The sequence below is a fragment of the Phlebotomus argentipes genome, unplaced genomic scaffold (assembly GCF_947086385.1).
Source record: "Phlebotomus argentipes unplaced genomic scaffold, Phlebotomus argentipes genome assembly contig_5, whole genome shotgun sequence".
Taxonomy (NCBI): Eukaryota; Metazoa; Arthropoda; class Insecta; order Diptera; family Psychodidae; genus Phlebotomus; species Phlebotomus argentipes.
The window spans coordinates 10,441,249-10,465,110 of record NW_026776165.1 but is presented as its reverse complement, the minus strand read 5'-3'; the positions used below and the strand labels follow the sequence as shown (position 1 = coordinate 10,465,110).

The following is a 23,862-nucleotide window of genomic DNA, read 5'->3' as shown; positions in this document are numbered from 1 at the left end:
TTATGAGCAGCCAATACAATTCTGAGTGTGCACACATAGTCGCTCCTTTGTGCGTCCTGTGAGCACGGGGGCGCGCTGCGACGCCCGTGCATTATATCGCATATATAATTCAATTTCCACCCTGTGACAGAAACAAATTGAACATCTTCTGCGACACATGCATTAAGAAGCCTGGCTAGAACAGCATCGACTGTGATTGCATGGGAAATGAAAATGAGATGTGATGCCGTCATTTCGCTGTGACATCCAATTCCAGCGCGCTCATCTACGCGCCTCTGACGTCACATCGCCCCGTAAATACGTTATGCGAGCAACAAATACAATTTACTGGCCGGACTGTTGTCCATCACACAGTGTCTTCCGAGCCCACAAACTTTCCTTACGACCCACGTAGTTAATAATGTGATGCTCAACTTCCGCTCCTCGAGAGCACAACATCATCTTTCCCGGAAAAGGAGCATCTTGCGTGTGTATGTGTGTGGGAGGACACAAAAAAGGACACTCTCTGGGTGAATTTGTTTACTATTTCTCATGCTAAATATATTGGATTTACCTAATCCAAAGTAAATATATCCCTTTATTCTGTTGGCGCTTCTTTCTTTTTAGAATTGTGAGAAACACAACATCCCAGATTTTGCTTGTAGATCCTCAGAAAGTTTTAACAATGCAGAGAAAATGCAATAGGGCAAGCGATACTCTCTTGGGCACAGTTAGTTTGGTAAATTATTGAGAATACTAAGTGATAATCCATCTTCTGACACCAACGCAGTCACTTCAATTGCCAGAATTCCGAGAAATATGAACAAATCTCAAAGTTTTATCTATAAATTACATATTTTCAACCCTCAGAATTTTTCTTTTCCACCACGACAATGGCAAAAATGAGATAGAATTATTCATTATCTAAATTTTCTGTAGGAAATTGCCCGGAAACTGAGGTAAAAATACCTAAATCATGCTTATCAAATTGTACTGATTGCGCTGAAATGTTGTTTATGTGTGTACATATAATTTATAAGAATAAAATATGGTGCTGCTCATTTTAGGTCCACTTCATCGTATTTCGCAGAGTTCAGTGAAATTATCTTTATAACATCTTTCACCATAATCTGACAAACTTCGCTCATTCAGAAAACTTTCAGATAAATTGAATGCTTCCTCGTTTGAGCAAAGAGAGGAAGTTTTAAATAAATCGTTTCACTGCAATTTTGAGCTTTGCCAAGATTCACTGAGAAAATGTGAATGAAGAAATTATTGATAATATCATTGATGCCTTCAAACGACCCGATTACGTGGTATAGAATGCAAATTTTGCCAATTAAATTCAACTTCATTGGTGGTCAATTAGGAATGTGAAGTTCAGCGGGAAGCTTGATTTTGGACGACTGATGTTGAAAACACGGCGTGAATTGATAATTGAATTTAAAGAAACTGTTGCGATTCTTCCACTCTTCTGTAACTTATTCATAACACGCTTCGAAACATTATGAACCTTGCCAAAATGTTCTATAGTTATAATGAAGTTTGAGAAAGTTAAATTACATGCACTGATTCAGGGAAGAAATATTTTCTTTTCGCTGAAAAACGTGCATTTGTCCCTTGATTCATCCAAATGATGATGTTTTTGTCAGTTGCTGGATGAATATTAATAGATTTGTCATAGAAATTGCTATTTTTCACTGACCCAGACATCTTTTAAATCTCGCTTTGTGCACTTTTTTGCCTGAAATTGTATTATTATGCAAAGTTTTATGATAATTCAAGTGCAGTTTGTATGCTGAATATCTTATTGTTCGTCATGCTGATGTTGCTGTGTGACATTTCAGTGAATTTATGGTGGCGAAGTAATCAAGCAATGTCTCAAAATATTTCTCTTAATTGATGACAAATGAGAAATTATACAACTGGTGGACAATTTGAGTGATTTAGGCTGTTTTCCCGCGAGGCCAGAAGCACACACTTTTGCCAATTAATATTTCATCTTTGCTTCCTTCTCAGCACGCAACAAGTCGAATTTCTGCCTCTGGGCAAACATAAATTGGTAATTCCAGCGAGAAGATTTCATTCGAGATGGAAAATTGCCACCTTTTGAGGGAAATATCAATCAATTAATTCCTTCTGCAAATGCTTGTATCTCTCATTCTAATCTCACTCACTCTATCTTTTGCCCATTGTAAACATTTTCATTTCCCTCTGCCACACTTTCGCGCATTTTCATCATTTCAACTTCCATCGAGGGGGAAATATCACAGTCACAAGTGATTTAGATCTGTGGAAGTATTTGAAAGTCGAAATATTACAGTAAAGTGCGTTTAAAAGTTACTTTAAAGAGAAATTAACACAATACTCGAAGAAAAAGAATTGTTCTTTGCATCTTTCTAGGTTATGTTATGAATTTAAGACAAACTTTTCCACTAAATAACCTCCAAAATCATTAATTATTGTGTCTAAACTGCCATAAATTACATTTACTGTCACAATAGTAACTAAATCTAACGAAGAAACAAGCTTTTTGTGTTAAAATGATCTTAATTATGCTAAGATTGATCATAACCTCTAAAATACTGTTTCAGGATACAAAATTGTCTATTTTAAGAACTTTTTGATTGACTTTTCACTCTGAAATAGCTGAAATTTTAGCTTATTTCCGATTCATCTTGCGTTTTAAAGATTCCGAATAAGTTTCTTTCAAGGATTCTTTTCCATATCTTTAAGCAATTTTGAGGAACTTAGAATTGGATCACATCAGAATATCCACTGGAAACTTCAAATATTTCTTAAACACATTTTCTTAAGTTAAAAATATCGTCTTTTTATGAAGACGAAAATGTATTTTATGAAAATGTATGAAGTTCCGAAAAAATCATGTTTTAAGCACTGCCAGGGTTTTGGAAGTGTCTGTGATTCTCCCAAGGAATTTGGGAAAGTGACACAGTTTAATCGTGGTATTTCCCCCTTGATTCTTAACGTCGCGGCGCGACTCTTGAATGTAATCATTGCGAAGGAAATGAGAGATGCTTCCTAGGCGCAATTCCACAAATTAACAACTGTGAGTGTCTTTGCGTGCAGAAAAATCAACACGCGGCCCTTTTTTCACTCTGGCGGTTAATAAAGCACTAAAGTTCAGGATCAGATGTTCTATTTTTAGGCATCAAAATCACGCGGGCTATTTAAGTGATGGTGGGAAAAGTTTTACAAGCGCCACAATAATAATTCATATCACTTCACGAGATGACTCGGAGCAACATTGACTCAGAAGCTGAGGAGGAATTAATCATCTTGACGTCTGGACAGATTGGCGAAAGCTGGCAAAGGCGAGTGTCTCAGAAGGCTTTAAATTCTATAAGCAGCCCCTCAGGCTGAGGGCATCGCAAGTAGGGTGGAAATTGACAGGGATGGATGAGAAATATCTCTTCCTGTCTCTCGATTTGCAGGAGGAAATTGTGTTTAAACAATATTATTATTCATGTCAGCAAAAAAAAAAACTGACAAGTTGATACTCAACTTGTCATACATAGAGTGAATGGAAACTCAATTACCGTCAGGACAATGCGATTAGACGATATCTTTTCCTTCTTATGTCAAAGTCACAGGAAAGGTCTTCGATTTTATCTGATGATTTGTGTAATTTCACTTTTTACCACTGCCTTGCTTTAGCCTCGAAGATTGATGTCAAAATTTAATCTCTTTCCTCCCACAAATTTCACCTCATATTGTAATTAAAACCATAAACTAATCTTCTTCCGTCAGGGGAAGTTAATTGCTCTGGAAATTGAATGTCTATCACTATTTAATTAAATTTTATGATTATAAAAAAATAACTTGTCTGAAAGTTCAGCGAGAAAACGTCGTGCTCGATCGCAAGATGACTAAGAAAACTTGATCTAAAATTATCCTTTGAGAAGAAGAAAAAAAAACTTCTCTTCATTCACATTTTCTCTCTCCATTTCCACTGAAGTGTAAAGTCAATGCAGGCGCTTGTAAATTCTCTGGTACATGAGAAAAAATGTAGCAGAAATTCTTTCACTTACTCAGAGTGAAGCAGAGTTTTTCTACGCGACTTTTGCCCAGGAGCGCCACAAGTGAGAACTTAACGATATTGTCTATTTTTAACGATGTTAATCCACCACCGCAAAAGCAAACAAATTTACCAATAAAATCGATACTTTACAATTATAATTCACTTCTCCTTTCCTTGGGTAATCACACGTCTTATATGCAGAGTTGCGTTTTCTTTTTACATTTTTTCTTGAGCACAAAAATAGTCACACTTTTCGCATCGCACTGAATCTTTCCTTTTCCACTCACTCGCCGAAATTGCCAAATCCTTCATCGAGGACAATTCATATGCAGATTTTTGGCGCCCAACTCGAGCAGCGGCGATTGATGGGGAGATGAGAAATTTTATGAAAATTTTTATCGACACACACACTCAGCGTAATAGATTGGCGCTTGATGAGCGAGACGAGCTATCCTTGATTAGATTGCCAGCCTCTGTGGCTTCCCAACGACTTGGAGGATCATCAACGCGCCGAAGACTGACTGGCTGTGAAGATTGCGAAGCGCTCGCAAGGTACAAAATCGCGCGCTCCAACTCAGAGGAAAAGTCTCGAGACGCGCCGCCCATGCAACACTGTCGCAAGAGACCACAAGTGATGCAAAGTATTCCTTCGAGCTCAAAGCAATGAATCTAATTCTGTCTCATGTCATTTTATAGTTAAATAAAAACCATCAAAATATAAATAATAATAATTAACTAGACTCAGTATTATTAATTAGAAGATATTTGTGTACTTTTTATCCAAAAATCATCCACAAATTATCACTAAAAAGTGCATTTTTATGGACATTTGTATTTCTAAGGGACTTAATAGACATGAACTTTAGTTTGTCCTCCAATTCGATGGAATTTGCTGCGACATTGCTCGAACGAGTTGCCAGATTCTGGTTGACAAAAGTGACGCCAACTTTTCACTCCTCTTTCTCTGTCTTTTAAACTCTTCTTCACTTCGCATTTTCTTCGCTCGTGAACTGTTTTTCACAATAGATTGTAAAACTACCAGAGAGAAAAGCGAAAACGTTTTGTTGGAAAAATCATTGACACTTCTGTCATCTGCTTGAAATATTCGGGGTACCCGATTGAAACTTGTTTCTTCAATTTTATTCGCAAGTCGCCAATTTATTGACTTTATTTATGCTGTTTTGAGGCAAATAAACCTATTTTAGTAGGACAAAATGCGGTTTTAACCACTAATTAAACAATTGCCTTTCGATTTGAAAAATTGGAATTGAATTTTTTTATTTATATTTTTTAAAGAGACTGAAAACATCTGTCTTTTTTCTTCCTAAACTAAGGGAAAAAGCTCTGTTGTAATGAAAAGCAATACAATTTGTCTGTATATTGAAAAGCAACGCACTTTCGCATGTGACGCACCGAACAGTGGCTCTTCCGAGGAGTTGCGCAGAATTTCGCTGAAATCACCAACGCAGGCATCATCATCTGGAATGCAAGAGTGGCAGAGCTTATTTGTCCATTTTTTTCGAGGCTGCCAGAAAAGCCAGACTTGAAATAAATCTGTCTCCATCACGCTGAATGGGTCGTTTAAGGAATTCTCCTTTCTGTCCTCAAATCTTGTCAAAATACTAGATTAGATGTGGTTCCACGAGTGCCCTTCCCAGCAGGATTCGACGCCTTGGCGGGAGATAAAAGTTGAAAAATTCATTTTGCCCCTTGTTTAATATTAACCCGAGGCCATTGTTGCTCTTTTGATCTCATGAGCACACAAATATTAACATTCTCTTCACTCCCTTTTTCTGTGTCATTTCTTGCCTTTCCACTTCTCTGTGGCTTCTTTAAGGACACAGTCAGATCTGTCGCTGGCTTTTGACTTATTACATCGTTTTATTGGACAAACTGTTGGGCAAATTTTTCATTTTATCCACTTTGTGTGGCTGAGAAGAAAACGGTGGATAATTATGCCGCGTGTCTTTAAAATTTAAAGACAACTCGAGGTTTCTCAGAATCTCCAAATAAGTCGATTTATAAGCTTTGCGTCGCCCAACATGATATGTGTTTTCCCTTCGGTGCTGGCGAAAGCGTGAAATTTTATTAATATATTGAAATTGTGTTAAACTGAACGAATGGCGAGAGTGTGGATAAAATGTTCCATTCTCCTGAATTTTATTCATGAGGAAATTCAGCGATAATTTCACCGAGTAAAAAAAGAAACGAAAAACATCGCTTTTGACGCTCGAAGGAAAAGAATGCAAATAGAATTTTGCGATTTGCTTCAGAAGGACGTAAAGGAAGGAAGCTTTACAGATGTTCGATATTGTCATGAGATATTGTCGTATTGCGAATTCATGCATTTCATCTGCTGGGTAAATAATGTAAAGCACTTATTCTCAGCAAATGCCACAGCCAGGACAGTTGAAAAGAGGATATATAAAATCATGAAAAGCGCGCCGGGCAAAAGAAAATGCTCAACAATCTCATACACAAATACAATAGCGTTACATTCCAATTATTGGCCATTAATAGCACAGTGAAGTGTACTTAATTGCAACTAAAATTAGTTTATAACACAAACATTGCCACATGAGTCAATCAATGGATAATTAAGCTGTATTTAATTGAATGCTTCAATTTCCAAACAAAAGCTTATTGCGCCCAACAGATAACATCCCACTTTGACTCACAGCACAACACATAAAGCTACAGCATGACATTGATTTTAGCAAATAAATCCAACAATGATAAGAGCCAAATTTCTGCTATAGAATAATTTATAAGCAAATGGAAGAAAAGCAATATAAAGCGACCAGAGGAAAAGTCCAACATGAAGAGATTCACATTGAAATTGACCTTATTTGAGCTTAAATCAAGAGATTGTGTCACTCAAGTGGCTGAAGGGAGTTTCTCCGGAGAATGGCACTGAAATAATAGAGTTAAAAAAAGGATGGAAACCCATTCAAGACGCACTCCTGCCAAGGTGAGAGTCATTTCAGGAATATCAATTGGAATTCCTCGTGCGGAATATTTGCAAAGCTGTGATAGAAAATTAACAAGAAAATTTTGGGGTAAAACTTTTAATGCAATGAATTATATTCAAGTCTCACGTAAAATCAAAAGGAATTTCACTTCTTCTTATTGCTCCTTATTGTAGGAATTTCTGAGTGGGCGGAGCATTGAAATGGGCGGAGTTTACTGTTTTCTTTTCTCTTCAACGTCAAAACAATAATTTTACGAATTTTGTGTCTAATGATATGAACTGAAAGCAATGGACTTACCTTTCATTTGCATCAAATATTCTTTCAAATCAGCTCTCAAATACAGAAGTTTTAAACCTTCCTACTTTAATGGATACAAAGATATTCTTGTGTAGTTAATAAATCACATTTATTATCGTCTTTATTGCAATACTCCACATAACAGAGAGATACACTCGACTGAGCGTCACTACAAAGGGTTGAATTTTCCCTTTCATAAATTCCTTTCGGTGCCTCATGGCGGAAAAGTCAGAAGCGCGCCTTTAATAAACTACCTGGCAAGTTGCGGGGTGGAAAATTGAGCTGCAGGGAGTAATTTTGGGCTCAAGCCGAGAAGCACATGTTATTGGCAGCGCTGGGATGCCATCAAGGGGATTCTAATCAGGGGGTGGCGCCCATAATTGGGTGATTATCAAGTCCGTGGGCGTCTTGCATGAAATTTTTGGCTGCTGACATGATAATGACGGTTCTTTCAATTTAGCCCCGCTAATCTGATTGACTGGCAGCGTTCTTTAGGCACAACTTTTCAACTACGAAGCCACATTTCGCCTTATCCGCCGCCTGATCAGAATCTCCTTTGGCGCGTCTCTTTGGCTGTGGCAAAATCTGGGCCTCTGAGCTTCGCATTAAATTACGACTTGACAGTGTGCAAATGTATGGTGAATTTCTCTCTGGTATTTATTTTCACGTGCTTCAATCACTCATTATCGCATCTTTATAGAGTCCACCAAGTTCGGAATGATAAACAATGTCTATTAGGATTGCACACATGCTCGCTTGGTGTTTATAAAAATGCTCTCTGGCGCGCGCTTTTCATCCCAAACTGTTTACTCTTTGCCCAGGAACAGAGCCACGTCGCGTGCGGGCATCGCAGGGCCCATTAGCTCAGTTGGTTAGAGCGTCGTGCTAATAACGCGAAGGTCGTGGGTTCGATCCCCCCATGGGCCACTTTTTGCCCGCGCAACCCTCGTGGAAAAAAGGGAAAAGGCGGCAAAAGAGTGGCCCATGGGGGGATCGAACCCACGACCTTCGCGTTATTAGCACGACGCTCTAACCAACTGAGCTAATGGGCCCGATGTGAGCGCTGCGGCAAACTCTCTTGCCACTCCACACGCCGAAGCCGCGGAGCCGCGCGCCAAGTATAGTCGAGTTATTGGGAGAAAACCAGCCGCTTTCTGGCTCTCTGCAAATAATCCGATTTTCTCACATGATTTTGGTTAATACGATAAGAGAAAAGTAATTATTTGTGCGTTAGAAAAGAGGAATTGAAAATACATTTAATAAGAGCAATTAAAATACAATGTAATTGTGGTGAAAAATGCAATTTCCAACCAGACCTCACAAAACCCTTTTCGCAATAATTACTTTCTAACTTTCATATATGAAACCGAGCCTTGTTATCTGCCTTGTTAGACAGAGTTTATTTTTGCTCGAGGATTGTCTGAATATCGTAACATTATATTGAAGCCATATTCCTCCTTATTTAATTGATTTTGATAAGCAATTGCATTATATTTCCCCTGAAAATACCAAAAGTCTCCGTGAAGTCACTTATTCAACGGCAAAGAGCTGAAAATCTCAGAATTTTCTCAAAGCATTGAAGTATTTGTTTCGGTTAAACACTTAATTAGCGGCGCTGAACTATAATTATTGCGTTTTATTAAGCTAAAAGTGCGCAAATAGAAGCATTCTATTTGAATTTTCTAATTATGATTGCTCTTTCCCATGACTGAGGGTTTTAAAGCATTTCTGAAATGTATCACTTGAGGATAAAGATTCTTTTCTGACATGTTTTCGGTGTCATTTCAATGATACGCCTCTCGTATTAACATTTCACTTGCTCAAAGCATACAAAGCGGTGCAGTAAGAAAAGGCCAGTTTGACGATCTGTACAAAGGCGTTCAGATTGACGTCATACATTCCGGCCGCTTTCAGTCCGAAATCTTTCTGCGCCATCGCGAGGATCAGAAGAAACGTCTTCTGATCCTTCACGCTCAATTCGTACCAGTTTGTGAGGTAAAGAGTCTCCGAAAGTCTCTCGGTTTTCATCTTGATGAGTTCGCCAAACAAGCAAAGGAGAAAAATTTGACCAATTCCAATACAACATATTAAATATCCTGCAATTTGATCGCTTTCTTTGCACAAGAAAACGAAAACGAATATCAGAATCAAAGTACCGTTTGTGACCTGAACAAACGCCATCTTTTGAATTGCTTCGTTGAACAGATTCACGTTCTTGATAATATCGTTGTGGCGAATGATGATTGATTTGAGGTAATTTGGAATTTCCTTAGTTTTCTCATCGATCAATTTCATGCAATCATTGAGAATATTTAGCGCTGCCATAATTTGAATGCCAATGAAAATTATTCCCAAGTCAAGTGTTATTAGATATACGGCAAGAATTGTTATCAATACCATTTGGATAACAAAAATCACTTCCTCAGGAACTGCATTTGGGCCAGGAATTTGCATAATAAAGCCCATCTTGCTCTTTGGTGTCATTGTAGCTGTAGTTATTATTCCTGCCGCGGTTAGAAATCGCGTTCCCCATCTGAAACCATTTTGTTATGTAATAAATCTGAATTAACATTGCATGTAAATTATTCTCACTTGGTCAGAAACATCCAAATTTCGAGCGATTGAATCAAATGCCTTTCCAGGTTTTCCCTTATATCAGGATCTATTTCTTCTTCGTTGTAGAGAAAATCAATCCATTTGCGAAGATTGAAGAAATGCTGACGTTCAATGAAGCCAATAATTGATTTTGAAATAATTTGGAAAAGACCGAGAAAAAACAATGTCGTCGTAATGATATCAATGTTCAGTTCAGTTGAGAATGAATTATATAGGCAAAAGCCTGTGAAGATTAATCCAAGAATGGAACAGAGAGGAAAAATCACGGCCAAGAGGCGATTTTTCCACGGACCAGAAAAGATGTTGATCGTCAAAACGGAGATTTGGAAATCAATCACTGATTTTTCACCCTTAAACTTCTCCAATTGCTTGGAAACTTTCATTTTGCGCACTGAGAATGAGAAAATCCTTCCGACAAGTTTAACAATTGCTGTAAAACTGAAAAGCTGTCCTGATTTCAATCGCAAGGCGTCTGAAAAGTGCGCTAATTTTCTCATGACGCACAGGAATATTAAATTATTTTGTCATTAAATATACATAAATAAGGGGAAATTTTATGCATGCTGAACATCTGCATATTGCATTACTTTTCAATCAATTTTCAATGTAATCGATTTTTCTTATATCTCTGTGTGACAAACAATCTGTACATGCAATTTTAATAAGCAAATATGTTGATTTAATAAGAGATAATCAAGTTCAATTATCCGAACATCAAAGACGGAAGGAAATTAGAGTCATTTGGCTCTTTCTATTAAAGAATTTTCATCACTTCACTCATTTTCCCTTGATATGCATTATGACTAAAGTTTTAGCATTTTTTCGCGATTTCAAGCTTTCCGCTTTTAACAATTAATAACATGGTAATAATAAATTTTTGGCAAATGTTTTTACTCAAACGCATCGAACATATTCCAATAATTATACATTTGGCAAAATGTTGTTCCTCCTGAGAAGCTGCTGAGCTTTCAAACTTCAACCCTAAAGCTCGAGGCGTTGTTTTAAGTGTATTCGACAAAAACACATAGTGCGTAAATCCTGCTTTGCGGTGAAAAATCCACTGCCTTCAATCTTGATTCTCAATCCCGAAGCGGAGAGAGAACAAGAAGATGGATAACAAGGATGTATTGAAGGAGCGTCTGAGCAATTTGTATCCGTTGAAAGGGCGCCTCAAGTGTGCGCGCAAGAGGAAATGCGGCATAATTTACAACAAGAAGAAAATTTCCCTAATTCTGTGTCAATAAATCATTTATCAGGCACTTCGGCGTCAAGACTGATAGTTGTGGTAAATAACATTGAGTGCTTCTGTCTCGTTAACAGGCATCAACAGTTGTGATGATTGAGGAGAAATGGGCCCAAACACGGGAGAAAAGGAGTTTTCTTTGAAAAGGCAAACCAAACAAACGCTCGGACGTGAGTGGAAAACCCTCAACCTGGAGCACAGAGTGCAAATAAAGGTTTGCAAGATGGGAAAATTGCTGGGCAAATGCGAAAGAGAATAATTGCGAATGTTCACAACTTGCGCGGTTTCTTTACACATTGCATAAATAATGTAATATTTTTAAGGGTAAAAATCAAAAGTTACACATAATTGTTAAGGGATTATTTTTACAAATAAATTCACTGTTTATTATCCAAATTTGAGTGCTGAAAAAGAGCTCTTTTGCATTGTAAACATAAATTTTTCTTTTGTGATATAAAATTCGGTTGAAAGCACGAAAAAAAGCTACTGAAGTATTTGAAAACGTGCAGTAAAAATTCCTTGGATCATTCCGATAATTCATTGTTAAATAAAACTTCTTTTATTTATATAGAAGCTTGTATAGAAGTGAAAAAAAACTTGAATCAAAGCTCAACTTAACGTAACATTAAAAATGTATTCATTGGGAATATAAAACATTAAAGACTTTCCCTATAATTTCAATTATTTCTATTCAAAAGCTCACAACAAGGGAAAGATAATATGTAATATGCTGTACATCAATTCTTGACATATTAAGCAAGACTAAAATCAACTAAAAACTATAACTGAAATCTAACTGACAGTTTAATTTCTCTGATTTTCAGACTGTCTACTTTTATTTGCACTTTTCAATATCGTATTCTTAATTAGAATCTTTCTGGCTCAAGATTTGATTTGAGATTATGTTCGATTTGAATCCGCTTAGTTTTCAAAATTGTGATTTGCAATTAGTGAAAATATACTATTCTACTAATAAATGATAGAAATTTTCTTTTCAGTGCAAAAATTTATATTGTATAATCTTTTATCGTCTTTTAATAAGTCACTTGAATAAAAATAAATTTCTGAGAGTAAAATAATCAACAGAAAATCAAAGTGATGAACCAAATATTATGGAAATTTCTACTGCTTTGTACACCACTTCTGACCATATTATCTTCCCCTTGGCACGCACAAGATTTTCCTCCTTTCCTGGATGGTTTTCATCCAAGTTCTCCTCCAATCGCTTAACTCATCTTTCAATGAATGAAGCGAAGCGACTCTTGTTGCCATATTAAAACGAATTTTGTGCTTCAGTGATGAAAATCGCCCACAAAGCAGATATTAAAACGAGGAGAGACAGGAAATGAATGACCATCAAACGATGACAATTTTACCATTTGCTAAACCACTTGCTTTGCCTTGTGTTGTTCAGAGAATTACTCTTCAAAATGTAATATTGTCGCGCATTCGCGGCAAAAACAGGATTTAATTCCGAATTACAGAATAAGTGAATGCGTCGCACTCTAGAAAAGGGATTAGAAAATTCTCTCTGTTTTTCCCTCCACCAGATCGAATTTATCACAAGTCATCGAAGTATTTGGAATATCTTACAGAGTTTCTTTGTCAGCAAAACTTTCCATTTCACAGCGACACAAATTGATTGATTTTTCGCCCTTCGCAACAGTCTTCGCCATTCATGAGTTGTCCTTTGACCACTTCCATCACGCCCATTCCTCAGATGCCTTCCCGTGCCACGGCCAGACGCTCTTCCGGCTTTCTTCCCTCTTCATTTATTTGCTTCCCGACCGATTTTCCGACGCTTTCCACGGGCGGCATTGTGTAAATTTTCACAAGATTGATGAAATGAAAGTCTGTGAGAAAATTCTCCGTGATTTGGCGGTGAGAAAAAAGGGTTGTTTGGTGAAATAATCCCAATATTTCATGTATTAAAGCATTTCCGTGTCAAATTGGCGAATCAGAGAGGCGAAAAATGCGAGAAACGCAGGAGAGCGAAGAAAATCCAGATAATCCGAAGCGTGTGTGTTATAAAATACAAACAACAAAATTCATTGAAACAGCAAATTTGCCATGGAGAATCCTGAGAGCAATTCAGTGAATGAATATTCAGTGGAAAGGAAGAGTTTTTCTCAACAAAGAATCACAGATGAGCGGAGTTTTAAAGCTTCATTCAAAGCGCATTATTCCTTTGCCGCAAATATTGTTCACGAACCCAAGGAAAATCTCTGAAAATCTTGTCAAAGTGCAGAAATTGAGGTAGAAAATTTTACATCAAAAAGCATGTCTTCTTGTGAATTTCCCACATTTCCCAGTTCATTGTGGAAGCGTGTGTGTTGCCAAGGCAAAGGACATTCCTTATCATGTAACCTGAGAGATAAAGTTTGGATTTCTCAAATAGTTTTCAGCTCTTAAACTTCTCCAGACTCGTGCCTAATCAAATGCGAAATTCCTGTGCGAAAGTGAGGAAAGATGACGATGAGCTTCTTCATTAACTCAGGATGACGCATTGGACCATATTCACCCACTCAATTATCCTGTGTAGTTCTCATTGCGTTGAGGCAATATTTGCCTGCGCCGAACTTTTCTCTTCTCGCAAAAATGCCCATAAATTAACTTTCGCCCCAATCACGGACTTTATGGGTGACGAAAGGCCATTCTTCGCCGGATGATCGAGAATCCTTTCCTCGTCCTCCGGGTGAAACTTGCCGTCCCACAATTACAGCACGGCGACCCTTCCTTCTCACCCCCGCGCCGCCCTCCTGTTGCCATCACGAATATGGGATAAGGAGGGAAATTAGATTACTCACTGGATTCATCCAGGGACGCAGAATTGCTGCACTGGGAGAGGAAATCACATTTTCTCTGGCATTGGAGATTCGCAGTGGGTGAAATTTAAGGCGTGAATCTGCGACTTTTCACACCCGAACTGAGTTATGACCTTTGGAACGCTTGGTGTTCAATAAAATTTGAGGCTAATTTTTCATATTCACCGATTGCAACTCACAGTGAAAGACGTCAGTTACTCAAGACAAGACTTTTAACTTAAAGTTCAAATTATCACGATAGAGAAGATTTTATTATCTCCGTGGCATGAATTTTTTTCAAGAACGTGTCTAAGTAACAAGACAAAATATTGCTGTTTAGCAGCTGATGCTAAGGTAACAACATCAGAACGTGAGTCTTTTCTTCAAAACAATTCGTCACGATTTTCTCCCCAACTTTGTAAATATATAAACCGGAAAAGGAGTTGATCGGACATCAGTTTGACTCGCAACATGGCTGGCTTTAAACGTTCTTTGGGATTAATCCAACTTCTATTCCTCTTTCTGGCATCAGAAATGTTTGGTAAGTTTTGTTATTCCTTCAGCAGTTTAACTTAAGAGTTTGATTCGACAAAATTTGACATCTTTCAGGACTTTTGATGGCAAGACCAACTCCACAAGGCTTAACGCTTGTTCATTTTGGTGATGCGCGTTTCTTGAATTTCCCCTGTAAGTCTTTAATTGCAAAGAATTTACTTACTAAGAATAGATTAACAATGTCAAATATTTCAGTTATTTTTGGTGGCAGCCAAGATCAGCGCAACTGGTTCTAATGATAGACTAATGTTGATTGCGTAAGTCGGATTTTAGTGGTTTCGTGATCTAGAACTCCATGCTAAAATGTTATTTCTGTTATTTAGAATCTTCAGCTGTTGGCGATCATGGAAAAGCAACACGGAATATAAAATAATGTAAAAGAAAAGAATTTAATAAAAAGAATATGTCATCAATTAAAGATTATAATTCCATTAAAATCAACAACTTCTGTGGAAATTTTATTTCAATTGCAGTTTTTCGACACTTTTCTCATGATAAAAAATAATAGTCGAAACCGAAAAGACTATAATTGATCATTGTGAGTCCTATTTTTCCCTTAACATTGTGAGAAATAAGAGAAATTGCACGCAATTCGTGTCGATAAGTGTCGATAATTCCAAACATTTCATCGTGAAAAAGAGCAAGTGAGATAATTGCCTGGTCTGAATGAAAAAATGTAGAATTCTTGTGTTCAATATTTCCATGAAAGAACTCTCGTGACTCAAATTCACAACAGGATTAATAAATCTTAGCCTCGTTGATTGGTTGCTGATGAGAAATTTCTTTAATCAGTTTGTATCACACTCGATTCGTTAAGAAGCAAAAAATAAGGAATAACTCATAAAATAATTTTAGGGACGTTTTATAGTAATTATGCTTACATTTTATGTATATATATATTTACATGAAAAATATAATTTCAGTTATATTTCTTATTTTTATTCATAATTCCAACTCGATCAGTATAAGCCAGAATAACATTGAATGCTAAGACAGGATCAAATCGCAAAAATCGGTAAAAAAAAAGAACAGAAATTTATGTTCAATCTTAAATTTAAGGAATATTATTCTCAATAATAAGTTTTTTTCCTTGATATTCACAATGATATTCATTTAGTGTTCCTTATTTTGAATTAAAGTAAAGAATCCTAATTACTTTTCACCTGCGAAACTTAACTTGAATTCATATCTGGTTCTGACCAAATATCATAGATTGTGTAAAAATTCCTCGATTTCCACTGGAAAATCCTGCAATGTGGATCAATTTACTTCGGTTTCAGAGTTCTAAGTCCATGATTTTGCTTAAAAAGAAACCAACCAAGATATTTCCAGGCGCAGTGACCTTGTAAACATCAAAAAGTGTATTATAAACTTCACATCGAATTCTTTCAAGAACGTGTCTAAGCAACAAAGACAAAATATTACTGTTTAGCAGTTGATGCTAAGGCAACAACATCAGAACGTGAGTCTTTTCTTCAAAACAATTCGTCACGATTTTCTCCCCAACTTTGTGAATATATAAACCGGAAAAGGAGCTGTTCAGACATCAGTTTGACTCGCAACATGGCTGGCTTTAAACGTTCTTTGGGATTAATCCAACTTCTGTTCCTCTTTCTGGCATCAGAAATGTTTGGTAAGTTTTGTCATTCCTTCAGCAGTTTAACTTAAGAGTTTGATTCAATAGAAATTTGACATCTTTCAGGACTTTTGATGGCAAGACCAACTCCACAACAAATCAGGATTATTGATTTTGGCAGTGCGCGTTTCTTGAATTTCCCCTGTAAGTCTCTAATTGCAAAGAATTTACTTACTAAGAATAGATTAACAATGGCAAATATTTCAGTTATTTTTGGTGGCAGCCAAAATCAGCAAAACTGGTTCTAATTATAGACAAATGCTTAGAATCACGTTGTCTAGAATCTTCAGCCTTTTTCGACCATGGAAAAACAACACAGAATAATTTTTAAAAAATTATAAAAGGAAAGAGTTTAATAAAAAAAAAGTGTATTCAATTGAGGATTATAATTTCATTGAATTCATCAACTGCTGTGGATATTTTACTACGTCTTTCAACTCTTTTCCCTTGATAAAAGATCGTAGTCGAAAGTTGTAACGTTGGAATCGTGTTTTTAGATTTTGGTCTGCATTTTTGCCTGGTCTGAATGGAAAAAATGTTGAATTCGTGTGTTCAATATTTTAATATTACACTTTCGTGGTTCAAATTCACATTAAGGTTAACAATGCCTAGTCGTCTTTATCCTTTGTTTGCTCGCAAAGTGAAGTTTTCCGCGGTTTTCGAACATATTTTGCTTGGTCTATTTCCCCCTTAGTTTCACCTGTGTTTCAAACACAATTCAAAATCAGAAATTGTGTCAGCCGTGGCACAAACCTCATTTTGATTGGCTTTCGGCTGACTTCAGCTCAGTGTGTGCTGAAAACGCCAACGGTTTTACATCCACCCAGGATGGGAATCCGGGATTTGTGGTCCGTTCTGGAGCCCTATCACGATCGGAAGCCCCTCTTTGAGCTCTCCGGCAGAGTTGTGGCCATCGACCTCGGCGGGTGGGTGTGTGAGAACCAAAATGTGGTGGAATATCCAATCCAGCCGCGTCTCTACCTTCGGTAACCTCAAAATTCCAACATCCCTTTGTTTACACTCACGATTCTTCGTCCTCCTGACCAGGAATCTCTTCCATCGCACGTGCTACTTGCTGCTGGCCAATGTGACTCCCGTCTTTGTGCTGGAGGGCGAGGCTCCGTCGGTGAAGTACGACGAAATCGCCCGGAGAAATGATCTCCAATTCCGGGGCGGAGCTCCAAAGAAAACCACCGCCAAGGGCGCCAAGAGCGAGAGCAGGAAAGGCAGGACGCGCTTCAACGGTGTGCTGAAGCTCTGCGAACACCTGCTGGACGCGATGGGCGTGGAGTGTGTCCAGGGCCCCGGCGAGGCGGAGGCTTTCTGTGCCCATCTCAATCGCGATGGCCTTGTGGATGGCGTCGTGAGTCAGGACTCCGACTGCTTCGCCTACGGAGCCCGGAAGGTGTACAGGAACTTCTCGGTGGCCAAGCAGGGCAGCGTGGCGGCCTCGGGAGGAGCTGTGGATGTGTACGACATGGAGAAAATAGGCCCAATTCTGGATCTGGGACAGAACAAGATCATCCTCATGGCCCTGCTGGCCGGATGCGACTACTGCCCGGAAGGAGTGGCTGGCGTGGGGAAGGATTCCGTCATAAAGCTCATTTCCCAGTATTCTGACGCAGAGATTCTGCAGCATGTGCAAAATTGGCGGCGACAGGAGCAGAAATTCCGGGATCTCGAGGACAGAGTCGAGGACAAGAGCGTGTGCGTGAATTGTGGACACTCGGGGAGGCTTCAGAGTCACTCAAAGAAGGGATGTGCACTCTGTGGCATGAGTTCTGGCTGTGATTCTTCCCTGTGGCGCGACAAGCGACTTCTGATCCGGGCAGAGGTTCAGATTCGCCGCAAAGCTCTGCTCTCCGATGATTTCCCACAACAGGATGTCATCGATGAATTCCTGCAAGCATCAGTGACTCCACGGCAGCTCAATCTCACGTGGAAGCGTCCCAAAGTGCTGAAATTCGTCGGGATGATGGTGAAGAATCTGCAGTGGGAGGAAATTTACGCCTTCCAGAAGATCCTGCCGCTTCTCACGCGTTGGCAGCTGAGTCACCCCAAACAGGAGGCCCTGGTGACGCCTCGGGAGGTGAAGAAGAAGCGCACATTGAAGGGAGTGTCGAGCTTCGAGGTGATCTGGCGAGAGTGCAATCCTTTCTTCCACGGATTGATTCCCGATGAGCAAATCACGGCCTTTCTACAGGACAATCCGGCCGGAATAGATTCTCTGTGGACAACAATCGAACCTGCCGTCCTCCTGGAGGCTGCTCATCCGCGTGAAGTGCAGGAATTCCTGGACAGAAGACCACAGAAGAGGAAAAAGAAGCGAAAACCCGAGGATTCGCTCAGTACGTTCGATGAGATGAAGGATGAGTTGAGGAAGATTGAGAAAAAGGCACCCAGACGGAAAGGTGTGGTTCCAAAGGGTGTCCAGAGGATTGATAAGTACTTCCAGCAGCTGGAGAAGGAGGATAGCATCCTGAAGGCTGTTGAGAATCTCCCGGAAAGCACTGAAGACGTGGAAAATCTGTCAGATATCATCGCTGGCATCGTGTCACAGACACCCAAGGTAACCAATTTGAACGGGAGGGAGTTGTTTTACGATGTGGCTAGACAAAGACCTGTGAAAGAGCGCCAGGAGGAAGATATCGACGAACTGGATCTCCTTGTTGCCGCAGGAGCTGCAAATTTCATGAATTTCTCCACGCCAAAGGCCGCCAAATCACTTCCTATCGCTGAATCTGATGTGGCATACCTTCTGGAGAATCTCAACACTACTGTTGATCTCTTTGAGTCCACGCTGGAGCTGTCCAGGAAGGTTTTCGACGAAGCCGAAGACTCCTCAGATGACAGTTGAGATTTGAAGGGCGACGCTTTGCGCGCAACTTCACGCGGTGTCGCGAGGAAAGTACCAGAATTTTCAGTGTGTGTGAGTGTGTGTATTTTGCGTATAGCAGAGAGGACAAAAAAGGCTTATTTTCCACACTCGAGAGTGATTTTCCCAGCACCTGATCATCATGTTTGGCTCCTCGATGCTCAACGACTTCGACGATGATCCCTTTTTCGGGTAAGACGCGCGGGAAGTGCGCGAAAAGCGCCTCCAAGTTTTGACGTCTCTGCCTTGGCCTTGCGACGGGGATTTTCCGTGGCTTTTCTCGCCTCTCCTGGTCTAGTGTCTCACGGACGGTGTTTCCTTGCAGCCACCACCTGCGCTCCATGCGCCAGATGAACAACATGATGAACTCCCTGCTGTCGGACCCCTTCGGCATGTTCGGGGGCTTCGAGGGCCTGGGCGGCGGGCCGCCGGCGCTCATGGGGGGCGCCCAGACGGCACTGACGCCCTTCGGCTTCCCCAGCATCAACCGCCTGCTGGCCGCGCCCGGCGGCTTCATGGGCGACCACCACCATCCGGGCGTGCAGTCGTACAGCACCAGCAGCTACGTGTCGATGACGTCGGGGCCGGACGGGCGCCCGCACGTGTACCAGGCGTCCAGCAGCAGCCGGACGGGCCCGGGCGGCGTGCGTGAGACGCAGCGGACGGTGCAAGACTCGCGCACGGGCGTGAAGAAGATGGCCATCGGCCACCACATCGGCGAGCGGGCGCACGTGATTGAGCGCGAGCAGAACGCCCGGACGGGCTCGCAGGAGGAGCGCCAGGACTTCATCAATCTGGACGAGGACGATGCCGATGACTTCGACCGTGAGTTCCAGGCCAAGTCGCGCTCCATTCTCGCCGTCGGCGGCTCTCCCGCCCAGGCGCCGCAGCGCGAGCTTCTGGCCCTTCCCGCTCCGCCTCCCAGGTGAGTCCCCCTCCTGACCACACGCCCATGGCAGTCTCACGCATCTTGGGCTGCCCCTTATGACTCTTTTTATTTGTTTTTTTTTATCGATGTACGGCGCCCAACTTTCTCTTTTATTTCCACCTTTTCTCCGCACAATTCTCTCATGTTTTGCGCTCCTTCCGCGAAACACGCACACACAAAACCCAAGTAGAGCCTCCTCCTCGTCGGCTGTGGACCTCGGATTGCGCTCCAGACGCCTCAGGACGCCCCTCGCCACGCCGCGACGCCCCCTGCGAACGCCCGCCTCGTCGCCGCTCGCGCTGCAGCCGAACAGCAGCTCTGCCAGGTAAACTACTCACGCACCCGGACAGACTCGAGGCTCAGAACGCATCTCGCCAGCATCATTCATCCTGTCTGTCATTCTCTCTCTCTCTCTTCCGTCTCTAGAGCTCGCCGCAGCCACAGCTCCGCGTCGTCCTCCGTCCTCTCAAAGTACTCCCATCGCTTGAGGGACTTTTGAGGCTCTCCCACTCATCCTCTCACTCCATCTCTCACTCTCCCTCTGTCGGCCAGGTAGACTCGTGTGCTCATCCGCGCCCGCTTCCGCGCTATTAATAGCCCACTCTCTCCCTCTCTTTCTCTCGGGGGAGGTGATTTTTCACACTTGAAACCACCTTTTGGCAATCCGCACACCGAATTTCCCCCCCTCACTTAACATGAGACATGTTTTATCGTTTTCTTTTCATGTCACATTGATTGCTTGTCGGCCTGTTGGATGCAAAAATAGATTAATCCTAGCTTAGCGTGGGAAAATTGCTTAATAATTGGCATTTTCAGCTGAATGACTTTCACACAAAATTGCCCCACATTCTGTTCCATTCTCAGCGCAATGCGAATATAACAGAGAAGAGCGAATGTGGAGTGTGTCTTTGCTAATGCATCAAGAAATCAAGATTGGTTTTCGTCCCGGGAATGTTATGAAAAAGATAAAGATAAAGATCGAAAATCAATTGATAACTTGGCAGGGCAGTCTTAGAAGGAGATTTTTGCTTTCTGCATTTTTTGTGTGTGTTTCTTTTCGATGACAAAAGAATTCAGGCTGATTTTTATCACTTCAAACTAATTTCGGTATTTTAAATCCATAACGAAGGCAATTTATTTGACTACAGAGAAAATATTTTTCAAAAATCTTTCTATTCTTGTTGCGTTATGGGTGGAACACTCCTTATTTGCCCGTTTTCTTATCACCTTTTTTATCCCCTTTTCTAACGTTCCGAAGCATGATCATATGATTTTCTGCAATTTGTGTGAAATATTGATAGATTTTCGTCGCCTGGGTGAATTATGCGCAATTGCAAGTGACTCTCTCTCTTCCATTTCGCAGCATTCATCCTCATCCGTACAACTCTGCGTCTGCTCGGCGCCATCGCCCGATGAAGGGCGCCTCGGCGCACCAGCCGCCGCACCACGAGGCTCAATAAAGGCGACAACCGGCGCGCACTTGGACAAAGCCGCGGCTCGAAGGGCATCTTCAGCTCCTAAATTAACAATCTTACCCTATAATTATTCTTCGTAATGACATATTTCGTCAAGTTATTTAAAAGAGAGAGAGAGAGAACTTTGGGGAGGGAAGAGATGGTTTTCCGGCGTGTGTAAACTTTTAGAGAGTAAAATATATTTAAGTGAAGAGTGTTAAGTGACAAATCTTCCAGAAATCGCGCATCACTTTTCCTTCACTTAATAAAAGAAACAAATCGATTCTTAGACGATTGAAAGTAATACTCTCGCTTTTGCAATAGACAAACACAAAACAATACAAATACAACAAGAACGAATAAATCAAGATAGCAAATATTTTAGGTGATAAGAGAAGGGTGAGAAGAAAACAATTTCAAGTTTCAAACATATTGTAAGTGAAGAGTTTTTTGAAGTATAACAAAAAATCTGCAGAGACAGAAATCTTATGGAGTATCTGGAGTGGATAATTTTAAGGATTTATGAAGTACAGCAAACAAAATATTTAGCTATGTGAAAGTGTAAAACTGACAAAGAGGATTAAACGCAAGTATCGAAAAACAAGAAAAGTCTCTCGCTAACTTTGCACTTCGCCCAAAATCTTTAATTTCGCTCACACAACGAAGACACATTTAAGGACACGGGGGAATTTATTTCTGTTTTTGGCTGAATCACGCACAGGGTTGGCTTATTTGGGCGCGAATTGGATCACACCGTAATCACCGGTCTCCATCCACTTGGCATCCTTCGCTGTCAGACCCTCGGCGCGTCCGCGCGGCAGTCCAGCCACCAGATCCGCCTTCACGGTGCGCAGCGCGCAGAGATTGCTGGGCCGGAAGCCACGCAGGGCGTCGGGGAAGGGCGTGGTGGTGTCCCACTGGAGATCACCGAGGAGTTTGCGGTAGTTGAGGTCGCCCTTGAAGACGATTAGGTGCGCTTGCTGCAGCGTCCGGTGCACGCTGGGCTTCACGTGCTGCATCTCACTGTAGTCGTGCGCCGATGTCCAGAAGTGTTCGTCCTCGAGCAGCTCAAAGTGCCCCGTCTCCATGTAGTTGGACAGTCTACAGCCCAGATCGCGCAGTGTCGCCTTCGCGTGCACCGACAGGCTGTCCAGCGTCCAGCGGAAGTCGTGCGGCGTGACGTCCGACACGAACCAGGGAATGGTCTTCACATGGAAGCGAATCTTCGCGGCGAGATTGTGCGAGATGAGAAAGTCACCCAGACAGAGATCCGTGAGCAGTTCATAGCCGGCATTGTCATTGACAATGTCAACAATTATGTTGCCGTCCGTGCTGGCCACGCACGCCCAGATCGCGTCCGTGTCGTCCGCCAGGATGAACGTCTCCAGATTGGCAAGAGTGGCAAATGGGTCCTCGTCCTGGCTCACAATCCGCCCACCACTGATGGACAGATCGATTCTGTTGCCCCACAAGTTCACCTTCAGCAGCTGCCGGAAGAGTATCTTCAGCTCGGCGCGCGACTTCGCCTCGCGCGTCTCGTTGAGCTTCTCCGTGAGGCGCAAGAAGGCGCCCAGGCTGCCCATGAAAGCCTCCTCCTTCTGCCTGCGGAAGTAGTCAAACTGCTTCAGCGTCGCCGTCTCGGCGAAGATCGCCCGCACGCGCCGATACATGTAGCACTCGGCGTGCAGCCACACGGCGGAGAAGTAGGAATTGTGGGTGTCCGGGAGGGCGCGCAGGAAGGCGTTCCACGCCTCCTGGTCGCTGTCATTGCCGTCCAACGGCTTGAACTTCTTGTCCGTCTGCAACTCGTACTTGAGCTTTGATATGTTGCCTATCACATCTTTCAGGTCATCGGCGGATTCCTGCGGAAGCGAACAGGGTCAGCCAGTCAATGGAAAGTCAAGGGCAGTGATAAGATGACTTGCGAGCTGTTCTCCTGGCTAAACATGACTTTGCGCCATAGCCAGCACAACCAGCAGACATCCTGGGCACCAGAACACTCCGAAAGAGAGTGAAAATGGATGAAAATCCAAGGAAAAATGACCTCAACTCACCTCACCATAAGCCAAGCTGATTGCTTCCTTCTCACGCGACAAGCCATCAATGATCCGTGTGAGTATTACCGGCAGGCGATCCTTAATGGTGTAGTGAGCAAAACTCCTGCGAAAGGACACCCCAAATCAGCATATTTAGCATATTTTTTCTCCCCTAATGAAATACACATTTTCGCAGGGCGCTATTTTTGGCGCCCCCTCGTGCCCATACCTCTTGAAGTGCGCCGTGAGATGATGATTTGTGGGCGTTTTCGCGTCTACGATGTTGAACTTCTTGTCCAATTCTGAGATCTCCATCGTCGCCACGCGCCCCACAGCAAGGACAGAGATGAGAAGCACCAGGAGAGCCAGCAAAACAGCCCAGAATCAAGCACGAACGAAAACACCTTCGCTCTGCAACGATGTGA

At 41.5% G+C, this 23,862-nt stretch overlaps 4 protein-coding genes, 1 long non-coding RNA gene and 2 other non-coding genes across 9 annotated transcripts; 4 read left to right on the top strand and 3 right to left on the bottom strand.

The window, feature by feature from the left end:
- The first annotated feature begins 8,143 nt into the window (after positions 1–8,143).
- On the top strand, positions 8,144–8,217 carry Trnai-aau (transfer RNA isoleucine (anticodon AAU)). Its single transcript has one exon. It is a non-coding gene; the product is annotated as a tRNA-Ile (tRNA).
- A 51-nt stretch (positions 8,218–8,268) lies between these two features.
- Positions 8,269–8,342, bottom strand: Trnai-aau (transfer RNA isoleucine (anticodon AAU)). The gene has a single exon. It is a non-coding gene; the product is annotated as a tRNA-Ile (tRNA).
- Positions 8,343–9,084: 742 nt separating this feature from the next.
- LOC132255988 (odorant receptor 4-like) lies at positions 9,085–15,621 on the bottom strand. The gene is made up of 3 exons (XM_059752164.1): positions 15,539–15,621; positions 9,447–9,823; positions 9,085–9,404 (listed from the first exon to the last, which is right to left on the bottom strand). The coding sequence occupies exons 1-3, from the start codon at positions 15,619–15,621 to the stop codon at positions 9,103–9,105; spliced, it is 762 nt and encodes a 253-aa protein (XP_059608147.1). The 3' UTR covers positions 9,085–9,102.
- Positions 14,382–14,892, top strand: LOC132256149 (uncharacterized). The gene is made up of 4 exons (XR_009468202.1): positions 14,382–14,494; positions 14,563–14,640; positions 14,704–14,765; positions 14,832–14,892. It is a non-coding gene; the product is annotated as an uncharacterized LOC132256149 (long non-coding RNA).
- Positions 15,622–16,696: 1,075 nt separating the features above from the next.
- On the top strand, positions 16,697–19,063 carry LOC132256335 (flap endonuclease GEN). The gene is made up of 2 exons (XM_059752686.1): positions 16,697–17,130; positions 17,192–19,063. The coding sequence occupies exons 1-2, from the start codon at positions 16,973–16,975 to the stop codon at positions 18,999–19,001; spliced, it is 1,968 nt and encodes a 655-aa protein (XP_059608669.1). The 5' UTR covers positions 16,697–16,972; the 3' UTR covers positions 19,002–19,063.
- A 31-nt stretch (positions 19,064–19,094) lies between these two features.
- Positions 19,095–21,599, top strand: LOC132256338 (myeloid leukemia factor). 3 transcript variants are annotated; one of them, XR_009468216.1, is made up of 5 exons: positions 19,095–19,211; positions 19,345–19,944; positions 20,138–20,272; positions 20,374–20,499; positions 21,311–21,421. XR_009468216.1 is itself a non-coding variant. In XM_059752689.1 (4 exons), exons 1-4 carry the CDS (start codon positions 19,162–19,164, stop codon positions 21,405–21,407), a joined length of 882 nt encoding a protein of 293 aa, XP_059608672.1. In that variant the 5' UTR covers positions 19,095–19,161; the 3' UTR covers positions 21,408–21,599. The 3 variants fall into 3 exon arrangements, 2 of the variants coding, with proteins under 2 accessions (XP_059608672.1, XP_059608673.1); XM_059752689.1 differs by lacking the exon at positions 20,374–20,499 and having other exon boundaries at positions 21,311–21,599; XM_059752690.1 differs by lacking the exons at positions 20,138–20,272; positions 20,374–20,499 and having other exon boundaries at positions 21,311–21,599.
- Positions 21,600–22,019: 420 nt separating this feature from the next.
- On the bottom strand, positions 22,020–23,860 carry LOC132256337 (damage-control phosphatase ARMT1). Its single transcript, XM_059752688.1, has 3 exons — positions 23,667–23,860; positions 23,456–23,561; positions 22,020–23,263 (listed from the first exon to the last, which is right to left on the bottom strand). Exons 1-3 carry the CDS (start codon positions 23,750–23,752, stop codon positions 22,130–22,132), a joined length of 1,326 nt encoding a protein of 441 aa, XP_059608671.1. The 5' UTR covers positions 23,753–23,860; the 3' UTR covers positions 22,020–22,129.
- Positions 23,861–23,862: the final 2 nt, after the last annotated feature.